The sequence below is a fragment of the Colius striatus genome, chromosome 11 (genome assembly GCF_028858725.1).
Source record: "Colius striatus isolate bColStr4 chromosome 11, bColStr4.1.hap1, whole genome shotgun sequence".
NCBI lineage: Eukaryota > Metazoa > Chordata > Aves > Coliiformes > Coliidae > Colius > Colius striatus.
The window spans coordinates 19,297,252-19,319,024 of NC_084769.1; the positions used below are offsets into that span (position 1 = coordinate 19,297,252).

The following is a 21,773-nucleotide window of genomic DNA, read 5'->3' on the forward strand; positions in this document are numbered from 1 at the left end:
AAAGCATCATCCAGACAGTAGTGACTGGTTTGGCAGAAGCTTATGAAATTTTTAATCTGGTCACTTCCATTCGTCTTGTCCCCAGTTCTCTTCAATGGATATTTTGCGTGGGGGGCAAAGAAATAAATAAAGCTTCCCAAGGGAAATCCAGAACCGTTCTTTGCAACCAGAAATGCTAAAATTTACTTTTGTACTCCATGCCTTTCCTTTAATACAATTTAAAGGTTACAGGATATACTTCTTGTCACATTTTATTCCCTGGGTCATTCTGGAGGTGGCAGGAAGTCTGGAAAGCAGCCAAACTAGCACAGTTGACAATTCCCCCAGAACAAAGAGAAACCTGAACCCTGGCCCCTTCACTCTCCTACCTCCTGCTACCGAGGTGGTAGGTAAGAATTAAGAGAGTCTGGAAGGAGCATTTTACATTTTGTCAAGCTGAACATGATGCACAGGTCATGCAGGATGCAGTTACAGCAGCAGCCCATGCAGCTCTGTCAGCCCAGCCTGGGACCTCATACCCACAAAAGCTTAAAAGAGGGAGTGGGGTGGCAGAGTGACTCTAATAGAGATCATTTTTTCTTATACATCTAAAATGCAACAGACGAATGGATTGGACCTGCACACAAGAGGCACTGCAACAGCCTAGAGGCTCACACAAAATCTTTGTAATTATCAGTGTTATTTATTTAGTATGTAGAAGCTTTAGAAATTGAACACTCACTCTGCCAATCCAGCCACTGGTACTTTCTTCCGTGAGTTGTTTTTCCTAAGAAAGAAAAAAAAAAGCAACCCCACATTTATTTTATGTCAGGCTACTTATCTACAAAGATAAACATACAGAGATATTCCACTCCTTTCTAGTTTCATTTATCTAACATTGCACCTCTCCCACCTCACTTCTCTTACCCGTGGACATGACCAATTTCCAGTAGTGTTTTCAAAGTCACAGACTGCAAGGACTGAAAAATTCTGAATTCTTCTGAGCCACTGCACACAGATCCTCTCGTCTGTCACCCATGTGACAACGCTCAAATAATGATCCCTGAGAACAGCAACAGCATTAGATATTTAAAATCCTCTGTAACAACGTACTATACCATAGCATTCAGCATTTCACCAAATAAGACTCATCTCACTATTTTAATTTCAATCTACTACAATAAACAATGATGCAAATCTAATTGAGCCCTTTTTTTTGTCAATCGTTTTTGCTGCTAGTAGATGCCTTGGTTATCTTCATTCATACAATAAAGAATTAGATGGTTTGTACATTCCTGCTTTCAGAAAGACTGCAATCAAATTCTCACAGCCAGATCTCTACCCTCTAACACACAAAACAATAGCTACTCCAGACTGTTTATAAATCTTGTACTGTGTGCATCTAGAGGAAATTCTTCTGAATATTAAGTTCTATGGGTCTTAGATTTTTTAATTTTAGCCTCAGTTGCTTGAAGATGGTTGCTTGTAACCACTTTCTGAATAACATCTATCTTTGTAAATTTAGTATGTATTTCCATTAATTAGAATGGAGAGAGATCAGTTCAAGAACAGACACTACTATTTGAATATTTCACTTTCATCTTCAGAATATCAGCTAGTTGACATGAAGAACTGAAGTATCTGAAAAAAATCCCATAATTTTCATGAATATTCCTATATATTAATTTTAAAAAGGCACCACATGAAATTTAGTGGCTTTGTTTACCATTACGATCTGTTAGCTGTACTCGTCTTTTCTTATTTTAGATCTCTCCTATCTCCTAGAAGCCTTATGAACTAAAATAAAACAAACCTCCCCTCCAAGGCAAGTATACATTTTTAACTGGAATTTGCACATTTGACTTAGTTCCAAGTTCATGTTCCCTTTTTCCCCAAAGTTAGTTAACAAAAATGTGTGGGAAGTTTAGTTATGAGAGTATCTTCGTGATCATTGGTGGGGAGGGTGAGGGGAAAGAAAAAACCGAAAAAGGAATCACTACAATTAACGTGGATGGAATAAAAATACATGTCAACTGGCTACTGACCACTTTCAGGTTTACTTCTACATTGCAGTTTAGAAATGTGTTTGAAAAAACCACATGTCTATTTTTGCATTCATATTTGACTGGGAAGGTGGTGGGTCATTTAATTGTAACTGCAATCGACTTCCCTTGTTTTGTAAAAGGGGAATTAGCCCCACAGTTTTTGTTCCTTTAAAGTGACAGAAGTTACTAATTCTGGATGATTTATAATCTTCATCTGACAAGACTGATAGGACAAGGAAAACAACAAAATTGTATTTATTATGCAGTTAGTATAAGGTAATAACTATTTAAAGGTTATTATAGTGAAATGGAATACACTTTCAGTTTTCAACAACCCATAGAATGTTAACTAAGCTGCAATTAACTCAAGTAACGAGTACAATAGTTTTGCATTGTCCTTTCACATTTGCTGCTTGATATGCCCACAATCACCATTTGGAGCTCTTTACTCTGAAGGTAACTTATATTTAGGACAGGTAATTTCAGAGAAGAAACATCCATTGCCTTCATTCTCCTGTTACCCAGCAAGGGCCCCCTGAAACCACGATGCTAAAAGTGGTTTTTAAACTCTGTATGAATTTCATGCTGGTCATTTGTGCAAGAAGGGTCAGGTTTCATCTACCATCTTATGCAGCAAAGCACTGCCAGTCCAGGTTTTGGCAGCTTTTCCTAACAAATAAGAAAACTTTACCTCTGAAGCAGAAGTGTACTGTGCCCCCTTCAAATGTGGGGGTACAATTGCTCGGCATACAGCAAGCTCTGGATAGTGCTGCAACAGGCAACCATTTGCAGTGTCACTGCCCCTCGAAATGCCCACCTGGGCAGGCAGGGTGAGGCATGCCTAATTCAAACTTAGTTTTACTCAGAATGTTGCTCCAAGGAAGTAAACCAGATTTTTCCACCACAAAAATTAACTTTTCCTGTCATACAGTCATTTAAATATATATACAGTGCAAATATTCATTACTTTGTGCTCCAGGGAGCAAAACTACCCAACAGCAACATTGTACATCACTTGCCTTTTCCTACTCACGTACTTTTGCTCTTGTGTAGTTCCCAAAGATTTGTTCTGATCATCTCAATGTTTGCAAAATGCAGATTCTAAGGCTTCACTATTGTTTTGATCAGTTGCTGGCAGACATGGTAAGTTTTGAACCCTGCACTCACCATTCAAGACTTAATTTTTTTGGTATTAATCTTGATGTACAGAGTGTTACATTCACTCTAAAAGTCACTAACTCCATATAACTCAGCCCTGTGTTAGGCAGATGGGTACAAGGCTGGAAGACAGATGATGGTTTTTCTCCTCAGATCACTCAGCAGCATTGTTCAGCTTTCACTAGGTGTTAACAAAAGGTAAAACCTAAGACTGCAAAGATCTTAACCACAACTGACCAAAACATAAAGGGCTTTTAACTCACTGAAATTCTGTCCTTCCATACCCATCCTGTTTTTAAGCACAAACCTCTAAAAAATTTCCACAGTACTGTTAAAAAGAAGAAAACAAAATACAAGATCTGGGATACCAAATTCTGTGTGCATGCATTTTAAATCAATTTAGCTGCTCTTTACAAAATACATTTGTATCATGTTGTGCATTTCCAGTGGCATTTTGAGAAATACAATTTTCCATTTACAGTGAGAGGTGCTGGTTTTCACCATGGTTTCAAAGAAAACAAACATTTTAAGTACAAATCTGAAGACAACCATGATACCTTGCCTTAGCAAGGAGTCTGCTTCCAACGAAATCAAATCTTCACTTACCATTAAGGTTTTGTTTTGTTTCTTTTTGAGTTTTTTTTTTTCCCCAGTGAATTGGAATACATATATTATAACTTGATTATACCAAAACTTGCTCATATTAAAGTTGTACTGTGAAATGACTTCACCATAGTTAGACTCCACTGAATATGATGAGCCAAGAACTTGTCACATTCTGAATATAACATACATGGAATATGCCATCTATATATAATCACTAGGAGGATAATCTCTGTGCAGATTTTCTCTGGTAAATCTTGTTGCTACCAGAGCTGCATGACTGGGAAAAACTGCCATATACACTGAATACAGGGTGGTCACACATGAAAGCTCCTCCTCTCCCACAAAAAGAAACAAGCAAAAATTTCACCACAGTTTCTTACTCTGTTTCTATTTCTTCTGGTGGAGAAATTTCAGCAGGGTGGAAAGCAGGAAGTGTTGTGGTATCCACAATAAAGAACTGCACGGTTGGATTTGTAGCTCCTGCCTAAAAATAAAATTTTTCACTGTAATTTTGAAGAGAGAATGTTCTGGGTGAAATAGACAAAGAAATTTCTACCAACAGTCAGACAGAACCCGTCAACTTCAAACATGTGAAAAGACAAGTTCCTAAATGCAGTTCTTAAGATCAGTACATGAATTAGTCTTTGGGGTTTTTTTTAAATATGAAAGTGTAAGTTAAGTGTTTCTAGATAAGAAAGACTGCTACATTTAGAAGAATTCATGACTACATGGGGCTTGCTGCACCCAAAGTAGTATTTGACCGTATCATCCCACATGCCACATACAGTACCTAACAGTGAAACAAATCCATTGCTAACCAACAGAAAAGTGCTTCTTTGTGGGAACTGATACCTCACATTAAGTGAGCATATAATAGCTGCCTATACCACCACCACAGTTGTGACTGCAGCATGTATGGCACTATTTTTAATGTGGTGCTACTGACAACAAAATAACTGTGTCAGTAAGGGCTGCTTCTCTACAAGTTAACTAGCTGAGTCCTCATTGCAACAGTTAGCTAGCTAGCTGTAGCTGACCCACTTCCAGAAGTCAGCAATACTTCAAACAAAATGAGTTTGTAGCAAAAGACACAACTTAAATTGCCAGTTCCTTCCACATTTACATCTCTTCATAGGTGCCATGCTTAGAGCAGAGCACCTGCAGCTGTCAGGGAGCCTGGTACCTTGCTGTCAGCATCAGTCATCCCTCTGGGGGAGGGATGCTCCAAGGTGACAGGCAAAGGCCACGTGCTCCCGAAGCTTTGGGAAGCAGAGGGTGTGCCCGACCATAGCTGCTGCAGGGAAAGGAGAGCTTGACAGGAAGAAGACCAGAGGGCAGCTTTTGCACCAAACAGCTGCATCAGCCAACTGATCAGCTGTCTCTATCAGCTGCTCTGCCCTACTTCATCAAAAGAGTGAAAGTATCTTCCTGAGCTGGCCAGACCAGTGTAGGGTGGGGATATATGGTGCCTCAGTGTAACTTAGGGTATAAAAAACCAATGATAAACAAGAAGAACTGAAGAAAGTGATGGGTTTGACATTTTCAATCCAGGTATTCCTTCCCAGCTACAGGATGCCAGCACTGTGGTAGTGAGCATATTATGGAGAGCAGCAATGAAAATCATACTTGTACTGTGGTTCAGCAGCACAGTGTAATTACTGTACTCTAAGGGTGATTTGTACTTATATTGTACCTTAAGTGCATGGATGCATTGCTTTGCTGAATCAAAATCCCACGTAACATCAAATAACTTCACACAGGTAAAATTTGTATTAAACATGAAACCTTCTATGTGTGGAGTATCTGAAAGAACTTGTCTGAAGCATCTTGGACTCTGGCTGTTACATCATCTAGTCAAATACCAACTGTGCCACAGTAGGATGCACAAAATTGTGCTGGGGGGAGGGGCAGGATGGAGTAGGATGGGGAAGAAGGAGCTGCAGGCACTAAAGGCTGCACTCTCACAGGTAAAAGAGCTCTAAGCGTGGACAAAGAAACTCCTCTCCTTCATCCAGTATAGGAAGCATCCAACAACTAAAACTGCTACACTATCTGGAGAAGATTTCATTGTCAATACCATGCACAACCCTAACAAAATGTACATCTGCCAAATGCTTTGTAATAACTTCAATTCCCTAAGAGCTTTTTTATCTCAAAACCTGCTTGCTACCTCAACATTATCTGGTGAAACAACAAAACCTTAAATCATACTTTCCTTCCCCCTGCTTTTTGCTTTCCCCTGGAGATAATAAATACTTTTAACATTGCCAGATGCTGTTGACTTCAGAAAGAGTAATCACAGCAAGCTGTTGAGGAGAGACAGACAATATTTTCATTAGCAGAAACTGATTAAATGAGACTACTCTCTTAATGAAACTGAAGAACAACCATGTTTAATAACACAGACCTTGGGATATGGGAATCTAACAGTCTTTGGATACTGCAAGGTGTCCTCAGAATAAAAGGAATACTCTATGACAGGAACTTCAGTGTCATTAAATGTTGCATATGCCAAAAACTTGCCATTTGGAGACCACCACAGAGCAAAACGGCTGCTAAACATTTCCTCTGAAAGAGATGCAAATACATTTCAGTTATAATTGATAAGTTGTCTCTTCTATCCTAGGTACTGTTGATACTAACTTTAATAGTTTGGTTTTTTTTTTACATTGAAGTTCAGACACCAAAGTGCAGACTGTTTGTCAGTGTTCTGAAATGAGACATTAGATCAATGCTTATGATCTATCATCTGCAGCTAATGTCCACACTATGATTTCCAGTGTCATGCTGCAAGTTAAGTGAACTCATTTCTGTTCTTAGTTCCTCACACTAGCCAGGCATGAAGCTCGAGTAAGGACGCATGCTTCAGTTAAAAGACAGACTTAGATGATTTTTAACTTTTCAATGTTAAGAAATGAGGCAACAGTTATAATAAAATACTTGCAATAAACCAAAAGTTTTGACATCATAAAGCAAAGTAAAATATGTTTAATGTAGTTACCTTCATAAACCCAATCTGGTATTCCATTGAAAATTTTATTTTCTTCTCCACTGTTAGTGATTTGCACGGATTCTGCTGCTGGTGAATCTTTTATATAAACATTATTATTCCAAACATACGCCTGCAAAACAACCGCTGTGTTTACAATTACTATTAGAGTAAATCCTACTTCCTTCCTTGATGCCTCATCTACTGGGAAATTTACAACAGACCACAAAATCCTTCTCTGAAAGTTTCATTTCACCAAATACCATTGATATTTAACAAACTTGAATTACTAACACAAATCATATGTAGCAACCTAACTTCAGTCCTAGAAGAAAAACACCAGTCAGCTAGGGTAAATGACACGATTACTGTATCAAGTTTGCTGCTCATTTTCTGTTGAGGTACAAGCTTATTTGCCTTCATTAGGAGTTGTTTTCACTAACTTATCTTCCAAAGAAAACTATCAGTACTTTGGTAAAACACTGATGGAGGTCTCAGCATTGCAAATAGATCTGCAACGATGGCACATTTCTTAGTAGCGCTCAGAACTCCTCTCGATTTGGCACCTGTCTGCCTCTCTGAACACCTCCGGTTTTCGTTATCTAACAACTGAACAACACAGTTTTATTCCAGAACTTTGAGATTCAAAAAGCTCTTTTCAACATTCTCTGCTTCTGTGGTTGGGCGCTATAATCCTGGTGCTACAGGCAATAAGAATAAATAAACATCACATTCTCTTGTGATCGCTCTTTAGTCAGACCCAGTGTTCACCATAGGGAATATGCAAAAGCTTTGCAAATACAGTGGCTGTCACCATTGCCATGGACGGAGGAGAAGAGGAGGAAGAAAAGGACCATGTGAAAAAGATAGATTTTTTATTCTAATCCCTGTTACATGCATCCATCAAATAAAACTTTATGGTGTCATTAGGAGATAAAAATCACAGCAATAAGTAAGCAGACAATTGTAATGCTGCTGCCTTTCAAAGGGGTGAGCTACTGCCTGCTACTGTAAAAACACAAAGTTCCTGTGCATTTGGTGACTACTGGGGCCATTACTACTTTCAGGAATGCATTTCCATTAAAGAACAAAATAAAACACACAGAGGGATTCTGGATTCTTTCCAGCAACAGTAGTCAGTTTTGAATCTAGTTCAGCTGCTTGATCTAGCAGCAGGGAAGTCCCAAAACCTCAAGGGTACAGGCAATGTGAGCTTCCAATGTCATGTGTATAAAAAGGATCACTTATCTAAGTTTCACTTATCTTTACTAACCAGCTTGTGACCAACAGGTGACCAGGAAATATACTGTGTATCATTAGGCAGCAGTCCGTCATCTAAGATAGAACTGGGAAAAGAAAACCAAAATGCAGCTAAGAGAAATTAGTGAAACGTCATTTCATTGCAAAATAATGTTAAAACTACATCTCACGTGCCAAAATTACTGACCTGTTACTGAAATCATAAATGTGATACGAAGCTGTATAGGAATGCCTCCACAACTGCAAAATAATTAGTTTAATATTAAGAAAACAAATTCCACCAGAATTCACATCTCTCAATTTGAATTGCCCCTGAAACTCTCATCAACTGAAATTTCCATCCCTCTGCAGTCATCGCTTAAATACTATGACAGAGGCCACTGTCTGGTTAAGGCCAAAGGTACTGCAGATTTTCAGAAATCCTTGTAGTTACATGGCAGACTATTGCAGCTAGGCACAGTTAATCTTCCTCCTTTTGCCTCACTGGTGCACTTGCTCTTTTCTGTCTTATTTTCCATGCTGTATTATTTAACTTGGCATATTGTTGTTTAGTAGCCTTCACAGGTCCCAGCAGTACTTCTGTAGTAGTTCTTCCAATTCCAAGGTGTCGTATTCTCACTCACTGTCACAGAAATAAACCCCTTCTCTCAGAAACCTGACTTTTGAAGTCTGTATCACTCTGTGGGCATTTAGAGAAAGATGATGATGATAATGCAGACACATTTAAAACTATTCATTACGTGAGGCTGAAGAGGTTTGATTGAACCCACGATGCTGACACACTACAATAATGCTACCTTCAATGATGGTTCTCGAAGTTTTGTATGAAGATATAAAACAATCACTTAGTACTACACAACCAGATGGTTATTACATAAGAGGTGTCTACATCCTCATGATTCATTTTGTTACTCTGTTTTTCTTGCAATAAAGATTAATAATAACGTAACTTCCATCACACTATTATATAAAGGTTAAAATATCTTGCTTCAGCATTAAAACAAAATTAACTCTTAAGACTGAAACAAATAAAATGTTATAGAGCAATAAATCATGAGTAGAGGGGATGCCTGGAGTGGCTGGAAAAATCTTAGGCCTTTTGTGGCCACTAAAGATGCAGTGAAAAGTAAAACACATAATATCCAAAAGACAAAAAGTAACTACCTTAGTAGTACCTAGCAAGGAAACTAAAGCTAAAAAAAAAAAAAAAAGAAGTGATGATCAGATGTACAGATTGTGGCTGGCACAGTGAGAGAGGCATTCTTGGATTGCAAAGTCAGACCACATAGACACAGCTCAGGGACATAGTGTTCGAGTATTTGTATGCTGGACGAGTCCGCATTGAGCTTTTTTACAAACAGGCAAACAAACAGCTCTCTAGAAAAAAATAAAACCAAAACAACAGTTCCTGGCTTCTCAGTACACTCACTGCAAAGCAAATTATTGCCTTCATTAGGTTTCTGTAATTTCTGTAACTGTCCCCAAGCGGCACACACAGCCAGGTTTTCGTGCCACCATAGACATAGGTTGACTTTTGTTGCATGATGCAGCACACGTCCAGGATGAGGCATTGTGTTGGAGCTTTCGCTTGTGCTTGCTGACAGTAGGGAATAATGACACCCAAGACCACTCCAGGCACAAGACAGCCTTCTCTTGTAAGCACATGCTGCTTTTCATTCACCTCAGTTTTAAACTCTCAGGTCCAAACACTACAATATAACAACTACATACATGCGCAAGCGTTATCTACTCAGCACTTCTCCTTAGCCACACAACTCCTTAACAGTCATGCCTATCTACTCTTCTAGCTTGTCTTCCCAGATGAACCATCCAGGCTCACTCTCTTTGTGATATCTCCCCATCCATTTTTCACCCAGCTTCTTACTCAGGCAGCCACATCTCTTCTGCCAAGCTCACAGACAACACCAATCCCCTTCCTCCTGCCTGCTCAACTTCACTCTTGACATCCACTTCATTCATCCATCCTCCTGTATTTCCTTTCCACTCTCTCAGCCTCTCAGTTATTCCCAAACCTTCACTTCCCATTTTCATCCTCAGAGAAGTAAAGTGCACTAATACCTTTGTATAGCTGTACTGCAGAAGAGCAAACTTTTGGTCAGGAGACAATATAACTGTGGTTGCATTGTATTTGTCCTGTCAACAATGAGCAAAAGAAACACATTAAGCACTGATTCCAAAGAAACACACCGAACAAAACGTTAAATTCGATATCTTTCCCAATGTCTGCACATATTAGATATAAATCAACATACTAGTGTTGTATTTGCCAAGATTACTGAGGATGTTCCATTGTCAGCATCGACACGTAAGACATCCCCATCAGCTGTTTTGTGAAGATATTGATTTCCTAGAAGAACAAGAGAACTGTCAACAAACAATGAGTAAAATGCTCATTAGCTACTTTTATTTCCCTCTTATGTTTTTAAGCAGAAAATAAAACTTAAAAATCTGGTCAATGTTGTGTTTTCTACTTCTGTTATGAAAGGATGCTTATAGCACAAAACTGTTCACAAAAAGTAGTCCTGGGGCTCGCAGCCTTTGCCTTGGGGCATCAGGCATATTAAAAAAAAAACAACAACAAAGCACCCTGTAGCCTCCTGTTCCCTGATAGCTTGATGCACCGGAAGCTGACACACTTCAGGGAATAACATGCTTCTACAAAAAAAGCATAGAAGTAAGGATGCTCTTTTGGCAGTTGGAGAATATAGCTTGCCATGAATGCAAACGTATCTCTAAGGGAAAAAAAAAAAATCTCACAGCTCTTTGAGCTATGCACCTTCATATAATGGCACTACTAAATAATTTCACTGTTTGTCAGGATATGGTAGTCACCTCAACATGAAGATATGTGTTTACTGAAGGCAGTACATTTTCTTGACATTCATGCTGTATGTAGAAATGAATTACCCGAAATCCACTCCAAATTATATGTTCTGTAACTATAGTCATTGTTCAAGTAATTCTGTAGAGTGTATGTTCTTCGTGAATCAGACTCAGAGGTACTTTCTGAAAAAAAAAAAAGAGACAGAGATTTTGATGTTGCTGTAAATTGTTCCACCCCAGCTTCTTAACCCAACGACTAAAATCAGTGGCCTTTTGTTGCCTGTAAGTGATGCATTTTAGCTAACCAGCTTTAAAGTACTAGCTGTGAGAGTGCACTAAATTTTTACTGCAAGATAAATTCAACAAGCATAAAATAAAGGAAGCAGCAGCGAGATCACTCGACAACCTCATGCAAAAATTACAGATACCAATTCTCTGCTGCTATTTTACTCTAAGGTACACAAGAGCTGTTATCTTTTGAGTAAATGAAAATATCTTTTTGATGGTGACAGAAATAAACAGACTACCTCCACTCCTCTTATCTTAGGAAATATATACTTGCACTCTTCAAAAATTGAGGAGAGGCAATCTTAGTGCCTTTCCCCCCATGTTCACTCACTGCAGAGCCTGGACTGCTAATATTTGCATCAGACATCAACTGTGGGGTGAATCACGCAAAGCAGAGGCACACATGATCATGTTCTGAGAGTGGTAGGCGGGTAAGGTTGTTCAGATGAATGAAACGTGACATTCATGTGAGTAGATGTACAGACCTTGAAAGATATCTTAAAATTAAAGTGGCTGCTGCGCTCTATCACATATTCTGCAATATTGCTGCTCCTGTTCACGAACTGTGAATCGTCTGCTTTCTTTCAACTCAAATTCCAGAAATGTCTCCAAAAAAAAGATTTTTTTTGAGGCTAACTAATTTAAAAAATAAAAATCAAAAATATCACAAATGGGTACTGATAAACTTATGATGAAATAACTGGTGAAATATTTATCCCTCTCTTGATGTGTTTTTCACCAAGATCTCTTAATCGTAACATTACTATTTTGACTGCAAAATTAAAGCTAAGTAACTAGATTACTATGAAAAGACAAAGTGAAATGTTGAACCCAGCTAAGATAGTGAATTCGGTCACCAGCTCCAGTACACTGCAGTCAGCTTCTATGGAAAATATGTCTTACTGGCTGCAGTGCACAAGCTACTCTTTCCAAAGTCTGAAAGGTTCAAATAATACTAATAAAATTGGTTTGTGAGTGTTTGAGATCTTTTCCCTCTGAAAACAAAGGCTGCAATTTTTAAATCCAGGTGTGCAGTTCTCTCCCCGCTTCCTCCTCTGCTTTTTTTTTTTTTTAATAGAAACCTAAAAACTACCCTTACATAAATCTCCACAGTTCAGAAGGGAAACAGTTTTTATTTCAACTGTCTGAATCATCCTTTCTTGTTATTACCAGTACAAATCAAAAGACCGATGATAAAAACAATTTATAATAGTACTCAAGTACAGATGTAGCAAGTAATCAACCAAGACAATAACCTGTCCCTAACAATTCTGAGAGTCAATGTCTTTCAGATACTTTTAAATAGACAGCCTTTTCTTTCATTGTGCTGAATAAAAAAAGACTGCAAAATCTTTGAGGACACACAGAGAAAAAGCATCTCACAATAATTTTTGCACATTATCTTTCTGCAGGTTAAACGCATGTGACATCTGGAACATGGCAGGAAGGTATTTACATTAGCTATTACATTTTTATTCCCACACAATAAGCACATTGCATATATACAGCACGGACTGTATCAGCCATCGCTGCAGTAAAAGTAAAGAGCCATAACAAACATTGATTTTAGTCTAAGATGCTCAGCAAAGGTTAAAAAATTTGCTCAATTCCATCTGAAATTTGACCGTTCTAAAAAATTCTTAGTCTAGATTTCCTGCTCATGAAGTTTCTCTGAGAATATTAATTTTTCAGGTTAATTATTCTATATTAAATGCATATTTAATTTGATGGATTATAAACAAGTGTGCATTTGATATTCATGCAGTTGTCTAGTTGGGTATATCACTTCTCCCATTCCTAATTGAGTAAGTGTCATTTTCAATTAGAGGGGCTTCAGAAAGCAGCAAAATTCTCTTGGAAAAGGAGGAGCAATTTAAGACAGGTGGCTGATGAACAGGTTTAGGGATTTTTCCAAACTGATGAACGTTTTTCCCCCTGGTGTCATACATATTTTGTTGAGGTCTCATTACTAAAAATCAGGCCACTATTAAGATTTGTTGGCTGTGTATAAAATTAAAATTTCATTTTCTGTCAACACCTTCCACATAGTAACTGAATATGAAAACATACGCCAAGCTGTAAGGGTATAGTCATAAAAGTTCTAGTTCAAATTTTTTCCTAACTTGCAAGATAGGCCACTGCCAGTATCTTCTTACTTATCCACATCATGGGACCAACCAAAGATACTCAACATATATTGAATTCTGCATTTTGGGTCTTTGCTCAGATTACATTTGAAAAAAAAAAAAAATAAAGTGTGTCAAATGGGTTTATTTTGACAAAATAAAGTAGTTGTTGAAATTCAAGAGTATATTATTGGCTTTGAAGACTGCATACAGGGCAATGGATGTTCATATTTTAGCAAAACAGCTTGTTTCCCTCTTAGGTTCCTCAACATGTGGACAATTTTCTTCCCATTTTTCTTTTTTGACTATCTAGATAGTGACTTATTTTTCTAAATTCCAATGACTAACTCTTTGTCTCTACCCCATTCCTACCCCCTGCAGAACACACACACACTGTCGCAATGATAAACTTGAAGTGTTTACATCATAATACCCCTGTTACAACAGCAAGAAAGCAAGTCCTTCTGGGAAGAAGGCTCTTAAACTTTTATGTAAGTAGTATTCATATGAAGCTGATAAACAGTTTTGTTTCAATTTTGGATTTTTTTTAATATATCACCTTTTTTCCAGGGAAAAACTGAGTCAATTTCTGTAGGTGTAAGGTGTAAAATAAACACATAGTTAACTATTGTGTAAGGTTTATGGTATGACACATCACCATAACAAAATATAAAGTTGTTGACAAACTACCTTTGGTATATGTATTGTATATTCCCCATGGTTAAGGCATATTTCCGTATGTTAAAAAAAACCCAAGAAATTATATAATCAACTTAAGAGATGGGAAACTATAAAACCAGTAATAATGGAAGCTTTACTGCACGTTCACCACTAGCAAGAGAGACTGGAAGCACCACAACATGGAAAAGGTGAGTAAAAGCAGGATGCTCAGCAGCAATAAGAAAGAAAGGGACAGCAAAACAATAAAAATCAGAGAAGGTGCATGAGCACTCACATTTTTAAGTGACAACAGAATGAGAGTGAGAATGAGCTGCAATCAAAGAATGTAGTTCAGGAGCAGCATGAGAGATGCAAGAAGGGAAATCTGACTGATTCAGTAATTAGTCAGAAAAGTAAGTGACATTTCAGGCTATTTTTTTCCCAAATCTTCCTTTTTCCCCGTTTCTCTTTCAACATGCAATAAAGAAGGACTCAAAAACCTTACTTTCCTCCCTACACTCAAGTCTTCACTTACTGCCTGAGATATCTGACAATTAAGAGCACAGAAATGGACTTCCAGCAAAGCAGAAAGTGAAAATGACTCTTCCGAGTTAGATCAAAGGTTCACTGAACCCAGAATCCCATCTAATACCCAGTGGCTGATACAGGACATCCAGAAGAGGCCATAACCAACAGATAGGCACTGTGATGCCTCCCAGGCATTTATCCAGGTGTTACTCTCTGGGGTTCTAGAGACTTCCCCAGAGGGAGGTAATGATTAACTTTGTAATCAATACCTCTGGAGTCTCTCTTGACTTTGCCCACTCTCATGCAAAGCAATGAAATGAAAATAGCAGAAGTGCTCTACAGGCAGTAATCCACTGCTGGTATTTTTTTTTTTTAATATTACATTACTCAACATTTGAATTAAGATCGATAATTGAGTTAAAATGACAGTTACAGAAGTCAAGGACATAGAGCAGGAAATCATTTCTGTTCACCGTCTTTTGCTTCAGTAGCTAGAAAAGCAATATAACCACATATAACATGAAGTCTACATGGACCTTGTAATGTAGAGCAAGGTGCATGAACACACAGGTAAAAAATAATAGAACAGTCAGATTCCAGCCAAAAGACTGGTCAGAAAGTCTACGGCATACTCAGAACAAGGCAATTAACCTGCTGTATCTCCATAACTTTGGAGAGAATTTCAGTCATGACGTTGATTAGAGTCTTTTACTGGAATTAACTACCGCTCACCATCCATAAAATGGTTCTCTAAAAAAAAGCCATCACAAAGAGTCAGGATTCTTGTCTAAATTTTGATTTTTGAATTTAGATTAAAAGAGATTCTACTTCAAAAATTTATTTCTGATCCACAGATTTAAAAACCCCTTAAAGATTTCCTGTCTTTCTCCCTAAACACCCTTAAAACTAATGCCTTTCAGAAACTGGAATAATGTATGCCCCCTTAATTCTCAGGAAAACCATGACAGATCACAGCTGCCAAATTCATTCATCTTTCAGCACAGGTCTTCAAATGTGAGGGCTGTCTTTCAGCCAGAAGCCTCTCTGTATTTTAAACATACTGTTCAGTCGCAAGCAGGGCACTGACAGTGGCAATAGATACTCCTTCACACCACTCAGTCACAAATTTACTTAGTTCAGACAAAATGCAGATATGATAAACAGAAGAAGACTGTAGACATGACCATCCCCAACAGAAAAATGATGAGAGTTATTTGGAGACTTTTATTTCCTTTTCAGTTATACTTTAACATAGCTGTAAGGAAGATCTGCAGCCTCACCTCTCAAGTCCTTGAAGCATGAAGCTGTCTCAGCAGTTCCAACATACTTCCAATCCAGCATGACAATGTGAACTTACTGGACTTCTGCTGCCAGTAAGCCTTATCTCTATTTACGGTACTATTCTACCAGCTACTAGTAATATCCAATACATCAGTTACCCATCAGACTCACAGTATCCTACCCTAAGGCATCTTAAGTTCATTAACTTCCCCAGCACCTGCTATGGTTTTCCAGCCTCTGATAGAAGTGTGTCTAGAAGTCCACACATGCCACCTCACCATGACAGTGATGAGCCTTCTCATTTAGTGAATATCTTACCCTTGGAGAATTATACCTCTGACTGAAGGAACCTGGTTTGTGATCAGACACTTGTATAGGTCCCTCCACTAGAAGGCTGTTTATGACTTGCTCATAGCAGAAGAATGATACTAGACAATGCCCTGTTTTCTTCCTGCTCTGAGCACTGGCTACTCTTACTTTTACTCCTAGCCTTCCTGCCCAGCTGGCCCTAACAAGAACTGCTATTAGAGAAGAGGTAAAGATATATGGCCATCTTCCATCTGCCTTTTGCATGGAAAGTTATGAGAGAAAAATGAGAGAAGCATAAGAAAATGGGTAAATCATGAACAGATAAACCACAATTTTTTAGAAAATACTCATGCTTTAAGGGTAACCACTTGCTACTGCAGTCTCATCTTGAATAGCTCCTTCAAGCATAACAATACTTTCATCAACAGACTTCAAACAACCCCCAAAGCTGTTTTGAGATTAAACTATGCTATAGAAGTAGCCTAATATGGTTACAAAATATAAAATAATGTGGCATAATAGGCAGTGGGTATAAACAAAAAGTATAGAATCTTACACAGTTCTGGCTGAAGACTCTCAAGGTAAATAGTGAAGGGCTGCACCTAAAATTAGGGAAGCCTTTTGCAAAGTTAAGGTTGTAGCATTTATCCATGTTAAACGGCTACAAGAGAAGCCGCAGAGGTTTTACTTGTCACACCCACAGTCTAGCCAACATGCAAGACCGCCTCTGGAGTGGCAAAATTTCACCACCTTTCACAGCACTAGAGCCCATTTATCAAACTAATTCTGTGCTGCATGACAAATAAGTGTATGAAAGTACTCTGAGAAGCATGGCAGGCCAAAGGTAAGAAATCCAAACTCAAAATTACTTGTGTACATCAATAATAATTGTTTTCACTCCCTACACAGTGCTTTAACCACTAGGATGAACTAAAAACTTGACTGCAATTTCAATTATTTTTATCAGAGCAGACTTAAAGGCACAGTCATAGGAGCTGCTCCTCCTCCCCCCTGCACCTCAATTTCACCACCTTTCATTTTGTACTCAGGTCAGCATCTGTACTGGCCCAGAAGGCAACCTCAGCTGACTCACTGCAGCAGGTCTGTGTGGAGCTGTTTTTGCTTGGTAACACAGGGAGGAAGCTGTAGTGCTGCCCTCATCAACAGTTCTCAAACCTTCCCATGTCTCTGGGTCAGACCCACGTCTGTCTTGGCTGGGCACATCTGGTGCCTCTGCCATCACTATTTAAGAAAAAGAAGAATGCAGCAGAAGCGGAGGTGGAATGCTGGAACAAGATGGAGATGACCATGCGTACCTCACAGTCAGGAGCAAGGACGGAGCAGCGCTGGACTGGAGGCTCCTCTGCAACTTGTGGCAAGGTTGCAGGCTGTGCCCCTGCAACCCATGGAGGGCAACGGCAGGACTGAAACGTGTCCTGTCTGGAGGGACACCCACCCAGATAGGCAGGAGACTGTGTGAGGAGGTGGCCATGGCGCAGGCTGTGCTGGAGACCCTCTAGGCCACAGAAACACACACAGGAGAGGGAGAGGAGCTGCAGCCTTTGGGATGAACATAGTTGGAGTGACCTGTGCAGGGCTGCCTGGTGTGTGAGGGACCTTGTGCTGGAGCAGGGAGGACTGATGAGGAGTCAATCTGCCTTGAGAAGAGACAAGCAGCAGGAACCGTTGGGAAAAGAATGACTGAAACCCCCATTCCCTGCCCTTCTGTGCTGCTCAGGGGAGAGGAGGTAAAGACATCGGGAGTGAGTGGCAAGTGAGCCCTCCTTGTCCCTACGGAGCTCCAAAAGGCCCTCAGTTACTTTTCTCTTTCCTGTCCTGTTGGGAGGGTGAGGAGTGACCTAGTGGCCCATCTAGGCGAAAACCACAAGGTCCTGAGGCCCTGAGGTCATTCATAAAAGCTGTATAATTAACTGTCAGTAATATAGTGCTCTAACCTGTAAAGGAGTAATTATAAGTGCACAGCCTGTATACTCTCAGGTAACAGAAAGCATTGGTTTAGCAACCTTCAGTCAAAAATTCAAAAGGACCCTGCAGTGTCTCAACTATAATAGTCACAGTTGTTATTCAGATATTACTGCTGGTCTAATTTGGGAAGAGACAGGAATTTAAGTTTCTTGAACCAGGACCTCTCCATCTCCATGCTTTGTACCTAGAGGGACCTAATGAACTACCCATGTGTGCTACATGATTTCCCCCGCATTAATTTGAGCCAACAGTAAAGACTGACACATTGCCCTACTCTTGTACAACCAAAATGATGCAGGCCAAAGCTGATTGCACGGTGATATTTTGTGTGTCATCCAACAGAAGTGTTCCCTTAAAGTAAAATCTGTTTAGATCATAACTCAATGACTGATTCCAAATTGCAGCTGCTTTTGCATCAAAAGAATTCCTGTGCTACCATTTATGAAAGAAGAAAACCCAATTGATTTTCAGTAAGACTTGATACTGCCATAAAGGTAGACAAGCATCAACTCCTCAGCAAAGTTAAGGCTTGCATGCCAGATTCTTTCGGTAGGTGTTATGCCTGCACACATGCATCTGATAAGTTATCAAGATCTTTTCTCTTGCTCTTCTCAACTTCTGAAACTAAGAGTATTTTCTGTCATCTCAAAACTCTGTTTTTTTGAGAAGTGGAAAAAAGATGCCCAAAAATAACAAAGAGAGTCAGCATCCACTGAAGCAAGTTTTAGCCCAGAAGGTATGTGATTCAGATATCTGGACTTGGAAATCTACTTTTTAATGACTGTTAATCACGACAGCACTGAGTTGCAAAAAAAGTTTAATGTAACCTATGCCACATGAACACTAGTGAGCCTGGCTGTGCCTCTTTAACTGACATACCAAAAACTCACTAGAACGTTTGTGAATTTAAGCAACTGCTGTGTTCTTCTCTGAACACACTTTCAAGATCAACATACACATCTTCACACTTTTTGGGGTGTACCTCACAAACAGAAGACCACCAAAGGTCTACTCTAGAAAACACTTTCTTAGAATTTGCAGTGCTGAACTGTACATATCATGACTGCTCAGATGTTAAATGTAAGAATACAAACAGAGAAATTAACCTACTGCTCTGTCCTACCACCTGGAAAGAATGCATTACCTGATGAGGACTTAATGCTGTTTCACATTAACATCCAGAGCTACAATAACATGGAAAGTACCAACTGATCAGAGTCCAAAAGCATTCCAAGCATTCTCCTACTTTTCTGACCTCTGTAACTGTCTTGTGAATGTAATTTCACTCAATAACGTTAAGTTTCGGAAACAAAGCAAATTAGGGTGGGGGACATAATCTTATCTCGTCACCACACCCTAAAACATTGGCAAACCAGCGTTTTACTGCTGGTTCTACAGCCTTCGGCTGCAACAGGAAAGGAAAACGCTGAAAACGGCAAGTAGTTAACTAGTATTTTCTCCGCCCACGCGGGAATCAAGAGACTTGTTTTGAAAAGAGACCCCGTTGCCCTCATCCTCCCAGGTGAGACACTTTCTTGATGAAGTGCCTCCCAGTTTCCCAGGAGCTCCGGCTCTACCAACCTCGTTCCCTCAAACTTTCAGCAAAACTTTCCCCCGCGCTCCGTGGGGCTCCCCCGAGCGCGGCAGAGCCCGAGCCCCGGCGGGGATCACCCAGAGCACCCACCCCCACCCGGCCCCACCCCCCGGCCCCGCCGCGGACTTACTGCCGGTGAGCAGCGCTAGCGGCACGGCGATGGCCGTGACGACGGCGGCGACCCCCAGGATGCCCAGCAGCCACTTCAGGACCGTCTGCAGGGAGAAGCATTATGAGTGCCGAGCAGGGCCCGCCCGCGCTGCCGCCCACCGGCCCGCTCCCACCCGACCCACCTGCATGGCGCGGAGCGGGGCGGGTGCAGTGGAGCCGCTGCCCTGAGCGCAGGAGCCGAGCGCAGCTACTGCTTACGGATCCGCCTCTGCCCTCGGGGACTTTCCCTGCGAGCGGCGCCGGGGGCGAGGGGGCGGTCCGGGGGCGGCTGCCGCTCGCAGGAAGCAGGCAGCGTCAGGCGCCCGCGGATTCTGGAGGATTGCGGGTTTTGCAGCTTCGTGTGTTGGGTTTTTTTTTTGGAAAGGCAGTTTCTCCTTCAGTTCAAACGCTTGGAGCGTGGTGACACAGCTGTACATTAAAGAGGAGGGACCTCTGAGGCTGAAAGGATATCTGTAGGAAATCAGATCCTTGGCTTTTGCCACATAGAGGACCCAGAAGTGAAATGCCTTCAAACGCTTAATGGCAGAGCTCCAAAAGCTGTGATAGCACCAGCACTTCTTGGAGAGTGTCTTTGAGCTTCTTTCTTTGGCAATCAAGTCACGGAAGAATGGCAGGAAAGGCATATATTTATTTCTTTGGCCGTTGGCATATGGAGAGATGGAAGTGCGTAATGACTAATCACTCTCCAAACCAAGTTTCATAGTTTAGAAAGCTGACGATAGTTTATTACAGTGCTAGGGGCATGGAGGATCTCTCAGCCCATTATGCACACCCAAGTTTCAAAAGTTTCATGGATGTATACAGTTACAAGATATATATTCACACAATTTCTAAGAATTACCCACCTATTTCTAAGAAGCCTAATACATATGCAGTACCTGTCATGCACAGTTAAATGTGGAAAGATCTATGGGTGTTTCTGGTGGTCATTTGGGAGGAGATAGTCTAACTCTTCTTAGTCTTATTTGGTCATGAACATGCTCAGGATATAATATGTATCATGGCAAATTTTTGTTTCTTGTCACTCTTCACAAGACAAGAATGTATGTCTGAAGTTCTGACGCCCAAGCAAAAAGGCCCCGGACCAAAGTTGACCTCTAGATGAACCTCCCAACCAAACCTTATATAAAAGCAGAAGCTGATCATTAGTGCAATATACATAATTATTAGTGAAAGATGTAGCTTAGACAAAATATAGTTGTTGACTAGGATGAAGTTCCTGATCGTTAATGAAAGATGTAGCTGAAACTGTCTATGAGAATGTATTTATTGCTTTGATGTAGCTGTTCCTGTGTATACAGGAGCTGGTGTTCAAGACTGAGAAACCAAATGTTCAACCTTGATTGGAAGTATGTGAAGAATAACCAAGTAGGTAAGGAATCTCCCTTGCTTCCTGCTGGAGCCTTTGCCAAGCTTCAGGTGGTATCTCAATGGAGAATGAAACCAGATGTTCCACTGATAAAGTTATGTAAGATTGTTTATTCAACAATATAAAAAGCTGGACCCTCTTGCAGTGACTTTGGAGACCTCCCCTATGAGTAGATGCACTGTGTAGGAACTCCCAGTTGCCAGGACAGACTATCCAATCCTCACTGCAACTGGGGCTCCCCAGCAACTGTGGATCTGGTTGATGGTAAAGTATTAGGGTTATGGTGATATATCTTTCATATTCACTACCACTATTCTCCTGTAGTAATGATTAGGCACTTTACCTTGCTTATGCTCTTTGCTGCTTAGAAAGAAGAGTGTCATAATCTCTTGTTGTAACTGAATACATTATCTTATTTTCTGTAACATTTTGAAGTAGACAGTAAAGGTAAATTCATCCTCATTGGTATCTGTGTCCTTTCCACCACCCCCCATCATTTGGCAAAACAGTGTCTCAGATAGTGTGCACATGTGGTTATTATAACTTGGGTCTCTGTTTTACTCAAGATCGTCATTTTACT

The 21,773-nt window shown here is 40.0% G+C and overlaps 1 protein-coding gene across 1 annotated transcript in view; it reads right to left on the bottom strand.

The window, feature by feature from the left end:
* The window catches only part of DPP4 (dipeptidyl peptidase 4), a 40,728-nt gene extending 20,672 nt beyond the window's left edge, over window positions 1–20,056 (bottom strand). Inside the window, exons 1-12 of the mRNA XM_062004703.1 lie at window positions 19,947–20,056; window positions 19,784–19,868; window positions 10,966–11,064; window positions 10,311–10,405; window positions 10,117–10,191; window positions 8,225–8,277; window positions 8,051–8,123; window positions 6,790–6,910; window positions 6,196–6,356; window positions 4,169–4,272; window positions 907–1,042; window positions 722–766 (exon numbers count right to left, since the gene is read on the bottom strand). Coding sequence (XP_061860687.1) covers window positions 722–766; window positions 907–1,042; window positions 4,169–4,272; window positions 6,196–6,356; window positions 6,790–6,910; window positions 8,051–8,123; window positions 8,225–8,277; window positions 10,117–10,191; window positions 10,311–10,405; window positions 10,966–11,064; window positions 19,784–19,868; window positions 19,947–19,952 — 1,053 coding nt within the window. The 5' untranslated portion in view covers window positions 19,953–20,056. The remainder of the gene's footprint in view (window positions 1–721; window positions 767–906; window positions 1,043–4,168; window positions 4,273–6,195; window positions 6,357–6,789; window positions 6,911–8,050; window positions 8,124–8,224; window positions 8,278–10,116; window positions 10,192–10,310; window positions 10,406–10,965; window positions 11,065–19,783; window positions 19,869–19,946) is intronic.
* Between the last annotated feature and the right edge of the window lie 1,717 nt (window positions 20,057–21,773).